This window comes from Sarcophilus harrisii, chromosome 2 (genome assembly GCF_902635505.1).
Source record: "Sarcophilus harrisii chromosome 2, mSarHar1.11, whole genome shotgun sequence".
Taxonomy (NCBI): domain Eukaryota; kingdom Metazoa; phylum Chordata; class Mammalia; order Dasyuromorphia; family Dasyuridae; genus Sarcophilus; species Sarcophilus harrisii.
In genome coordinates this window covers 500,042,665-500,048,664 of record NC_045427.1, presented here as the reverse complement: position 1 = coordinate 500,048,664, position 6,000 = coordinate 500,042,665, and the positions used below count along the sequence as shown (strand labels likewise).

The 6,000-nt window shown below is 34.0% G+C and overlaps 1 protein-coding gene across 2 annotated transcripts in view; it reads left to right on the top strand.

Annotated features, from left to right (window-relative positions):
* FBN1 (fibrillin 1) overlaps window positions 1–6,000 on the top strand; it is a 268,419-nt gene that overhangs the window by 137,603 nt on the left and 124,816 nt on the right. For both annotated transcript variants that reach the window (XM_031955152.1, XM_031955151.1), the window contains exon 9: window positions 2,733–2,891. In XM_031955152.1, the coding sequence (XP_031811012.1) occupies window positions 2,733–2,891 (159 nt within the window). The remainder of the gene's footprint in view (window positions 1–2,732; window positions 2,892–6,000) is intronic.

The following is a 6,000-nucleotide window of genomic DNA, read 5'->3' as shown; positions in this document are numbered from 1 at the left end:
AAAATTCTAACTTTTTCCCCCCACAATTTCCACAACTATTCATGGCTATAAGTGAGCATTATTGTGTGTAAGTGTTGTTCATTTATAAGTCAGATGTTTTAAGTCTGGGACTGCTTATATACACAAACATGATTTACTGCTCTGCCAACCTTCAGATGCAAAATTTTGATCCACGTCCCTAAGCTTTAAATCTAATGAATGAGCCATCAGGCTAAAAACAGACATGCCAACACAGACACAATTCCCAGTTTTTCTAACATAAGTGGTTATTAGCCAGCTGATTGAATTTAGCACTGAGTATTGCAGTCATAGTCTGAAATTCTATTTGCAGTTTGAAAGCAGACCACACTGTAAATTATGCGTACATATTTCCCAGTATGGTCAAGTGTTTACATTAGGTTGTGACCACCAAACTTATTTGCACCTGAGACATTACACTAGGTTTGAAACTTTGTCTCAACTCTCAGTAGTTTTTGGTTTGAACCCAACACATTCTTTGAATACTGGACATCAAGTATTATATGGTTTTAAGAGTTGCTTATTTATCACATCTTGAAAGGTTCTACAGATACTGTTTCTTAATCCTCTTTATGGGGAGCTCTTGTCCTCATCTCCACAAAGCTAACACTGTTTTCAGTTCCATTGAATCCATTCATCCTGGAACTTGCTACATTAAACTTCCTCTGCCCCTTAGTTGTGAGTTCATTCTGACTAGTGGTACAGGAACTTGAACCACAGGGAAAAAAAAAAATTTAGAAAGCAATTGAATACCCGCCAGTAGTTTAAAAATATTTTTAAAGAAATAATTGTTTTGCCTTTCAAAACTAGCCCATAACTTTGTTTTATGGCTTGTTCATATTTTTGTTTTTTAGACTTTTTGATGTTAGTGATTTAAGTATCTCAAAATTAGTTTTATTTCTACTTAGCAGCTATATTGGAAAATGATGTAGTATAAACACTTTCTGGTCATTTTTTAGCCATATTCATTATTGTCATCATTTTGCATATAGCATCTGTTGCTGGTTTTCTCATTAGAAAATGCACCCATAAAATATATGCTTAAGAACTAAATTGTCTAATCGTTGCTATTTTATTTAATGTTTTCCTATTTTCATAGGACATATCACAATGCCTTTATCTGGTTGAATCACATGCAAGAAACAAATTAATGTCTAACTTCTTTGGGCCTCATTTCCCTTTCACCTCATTTTTTCCAACAGTTCTTTTTTTTAAAAAAAATTAACAAAATTTTTGTCTGGCAAATTGCATTTTGCTTCAAGTTAAATATTTGTGTAGACATCAGGTGGGAAGATGGCAATATATATACAGCGGATTATCAATGTCAAGTTTATCATGGCAATTTCTCATCTGAAACCCACAAAAACACATTTTTGCCTTGTCATGTTCTATTTTCTGATAGCATCAGTGAGTGCTGCAGTGAATTATATATTGTCATGATGATCAAATAGATAAAACCCAATAAAATAATATCTAGAAATGCATATTGTGATGTTGCTCTGAAAAGATAACTTTGTTGCCAAGAAAACATTCTTCCAAAAAATATCATTTCCTATAGGAATATTTGGAATCACGAATAGTTTAATCTGTAAATTTTAATCAATTCCTTTTAAAACCCTCTTAGTGGTAAGCTATTAAGAGAAAAGAAATACTGATAAAGATTTAATTTAGGTGTGGATTTTTTTCTGAATTAACATTTAAACATCCCTAATTTGCCCTTTAAGTTTGATTCAATGTTATCTTGGGGAAGAGAAGGAAAACTTACAAAGTGAAATATCATTTCAGGTTGTTTTGAAATAGATTTTAAAGAAATATTGGTGGATAAACATTTAATTTAGATGTGTATTTTTAAAAAACCTACTTTCTCCCCATGCCTTCTTACCCAGAAGTATGACTCAATGTTAGCCTTGGGGGGATGGAGGGGTGAGGGTGGGGGAAGGGGAAAAGGGGGGGGAGAAAGAAGAAGAAAAAAGGACTTGACAAAATGACTTCCCTTTGCTTTAAAAATAGATCTTATATTTTGATCTTATATTTGTGTAAAGTTATTAGAATTAAATAGTTTGATTCCAGGGAGAGTATATAATTCAATTCAATAAACATTAAGCACCTAAGTTCTGTTTAATTGCGATTTAGACTCATTCAATATGTCAAAATCATTACAAAGACACATATTTTAAGTAGTTGTGAAAAATTAACTATAATTACATAATAATATATGACATAAAATCAATACATATGAATATATGATATAAAAAGTGGTGATTTTGTGCATCTCTCATATTGTTTTTGATTTTTCTTTCAAACAATGAATCCACAAATGAAATTTGAATTGGTGCTGCATATTTTACAATGGACTTACGCCAATTACTTGGGTTTATATAACTATAACTTTGAATAGTAGCAATACTGCACAGGTTCATTATTTATGCTATTCCCAACCCCCACTTGCCTCAGGACTTCTGGGCAGAAAGAGCTGGGAAGGGAGGAGTTTATTGGCTTGTACTCCGCTGAAGCTGAGGGGGAGGAAGGACAGAATGTTTTGCACATGCTCGTTGGAAACCAAAAAAAGGTGGAGGCAGGGGATGTGCATGTGCGAGCTTGAGGTCCTGCCTTTTTATCTACTTGAGTAGACCTTGAGAATTGTGTTATCTTGGAGGGCGTCACTTCCCCATGTTTCACGTGAATGAAATCCGTGCCCTGTTCTGCCCTCACAGATGTTCGCCAAGGATTCTGTTACGCGTCCCTGGCCAATGGGCGCTGCAACAACCAGCTTCCCCAGCAGCTCTCCAAGGTCCAGTGCTGCTGCGAGGTGGGCCGCTGCTGGGCCCCGGGGCCCGCGACAGCCCCCGAGATGTGCCCCATCCGGGCCACAGGTAGGCTTTCTTCTGGCTGCCCCTCCAGGTCCTTCAAAATGGGTACAGAAAGGCTTAGCACGGCAAGGAAATGAAAGAGCTGTTCTAAATTCTGTTGAAATACGAGGGGTAAAGGACCTCAGCCCTAAAGTGAGTGAACACGGCTGTTAATGACCTTTTTAAGTAATTAACTTAGTTACAGAATTTTGGTAGTCTTCCCCAGCTGCCTTTCATTTTTGTTGATTTTCTTTGTTTTTCTTTTCTCCTACAAATTTTCAAAAACTCTTCTCTTAGAAAACTTTGGGTGATAAGTCATTTCCACGTATAGAATGGCAGGTAGCCTTTCTCCTTTTATTCAATACCTAGGAGGTCATTTTAGTAGAGTCCAATTTGGGTTTCTGAGGGAGATCAAGAATTGGAAGGAATTCAGAGAAGTCCATTTTGAAAAGCAAGTATTTACGAAATGAAAAAAGAGTAGATTTATAAGGGTTATTTAAGTTTAAAAATAATAAGGTACTTTAATATTGATCTTAGAAATGATTAATGTGTATTCTATAGAGGAGAAAAGGTTATGACATCTGATGAGAAAAGAACATGACAAATTGAGCCCAAGTTTAAAAAAAGGCTTTATTGAGGGGAGAATTGCTATATATGAAAACAGTTTACAAAGCGTGACCGTTAAAATTTCATTTCCGTAGATCTTTAAAAACAGCTTAATTTTATCATATGCTAGTGATTGATTTAATTGTTAGTGTATCTGAAGGCAAAGAATGTATCTGGGCCATCTGGCAACATTCTATCCTATCAGTGTTCTGACTACAATGTAGGTATCCGTTCAATTTTTGCTCCATGATGAAAATATTTTGTTCATCACAGTGTAACCCTTATCCCAATACCCAATCCAACCCTGTCTTTTCTATTATAGTCAAATTCTCCTGTGTCAAATTTTTAAAAAATGACAATGTTTTTTACCTCCTAGACTTGATTTGAGATTTAGCTTTTTCTAACTGAAACCATTCCTCTCAATTTCCTCCAATTATAGTTACTCATCCTTGTGTTTATTTGATTCACAAGGAGAGGAAAAAAGGGATTAACCTAGCTGTTTTATTGCACCTATGCCAGTTTTGGTTCATCATTGCTCTTCTGTCACTTAGCAGTATCTCTTTTATAAAGGTCCTGCCATTTTAGCCACATCCTTTTATCACCATTATTATAGCCTTCCTTAATGACTTCACATTCATTTAACAATTTTTCTCTTTAGTGGCTTCACCATCCAAATTGATTCATTTTCTAACATCATACACTCATAGCTCTTTCATTTTAATTTTCATCACTATCTGAATATCCTTCTGGTGGTCATCTCAGACTTCATCTCCATTCTGTTTTAGTCCCTCACTATAACATACTTCAACATAGTTTTACTTTGAAATTATCTCAAATATCCTGGATTTCCAACTTTCTGACTGTATTTCCTTTACTTTCCTTTTTTTTTTTTCTTTCAAAGGTATTGAATCTGATTTGTAATCATTGTGAACTTTATCTATTATTAAAATTTATCAATCTTTATCTAGGAGCAGTTACCTCCCTAGCCACCCTGGATTCTATGATCAACTTGAGAGTTACTTTTGCTCCTGTCATGGAATCCTAATTCCCTTTATTCTTTTAGTCTACCAACTTTACTAATCCTCAACAGTGAGCCACTACCACTGTTTTTTTTTTTTTTTTCTGTTCTTGCTCTTTTCTTTCATTGATTTAAAGTAGTTTTCAGTTTCTCATTCTACTTCCTTACCCAATTTAATTCCATTCTCATTATTAGCACACTTCTGAGACAGTTTTTTAAAAATGATGCCCATAACTTCATAAACCAGAGAAGTCTTTTATACATTTTATTTTATTCTGAATTTAAGAAATAAAACAAGTATTTCAATAACATAAGCAAAAATGATGATTGTACATGAAACTGTAAATCTGTTACATACAACTTAGAAAAGATCTTTGTTATAATTTAATAAGAATACTAAGTATTCATCTGTCTGAAATAATTGGCTCTTTTTATCACCCTCTCCTTGATACATTATTTTAAGTTGATATCTGTGACATTGTGTTCTGGTTTTCTTCCTATCTTTTTGTCCAATCAGTTTTGTTTCCTTCCATGGCTTCTCCTCTTTCTCTCATATCTTAAATATAGACACATTCCATATTTCTGTCCTCAATTCTTCTCTTATTTCATTCCATATACTGTCATAATTTAAGTCAACATATTCCTAAATCTTTATCTTTAGCTCTGACTTCATTCTGATGTTCCATACTTGCATTTCCAAAGTCTTGTAAGTCATCCTCACCTGGAGGTTAGCTGGCCTCCTGAAATCAATATATTTTCAAAACTAAAATCAAGATCTTCCTGTCTAAATCATATTTTCTTGGTGTAACACTCTTAGAATATTTTTTTCATGGTGCCTTGTCACAAAATAAGGCTGCTTCTTCTAGTGACAGAATCTAAAGAGTTGGAAGGGATTTCAAAGGTCATTGTTTAATTCATATCTGAATAAGAATCCCCTCTACAACATTCCTATCAAATTATCACCTAGTCTTTGCTTGAAGATTTATAGTATAGTTTACATATAGTATATAGTATACTTATATCTTCTGAGGCAGCCTTTTTTTTTTTTTTGATTGTTCAGACATGAAGAGTTAGATAGTTTTGGGTTCATTGAAATCCTGCTATAACTAGAAATCTTCAGAATTTTAGATTTTTTTGGATATAATGATGAAAAAAGATTTAGTGGATCGGCATCTAGGAAAACTTTGAGAGGTAGATGGAATCTCTCCAGAAATGATGTGTTTTACCTTGACAAAAATGGCATGAGTCTTCTTAAAATAATCATAGTTTTTACATGAAAAAGATTTGTAGTATTGTTGTGAGACAAAAATGTGTCCCTAGGTTGGTGAATGGGAAAAGCAGAGTTTCAGAGTGACACAAATTCTGCTAGAATAATTGGTTAGAACTTGATAATGTGCCCCAAATAACTATATTAACTCTGACAACTAGACAATAGAGGGAAATAACGAAAAAGCATGTTTATTCTTAAGTGCTGTTGTAGAAATGACAAATATTTTTAAAAATGGGAGA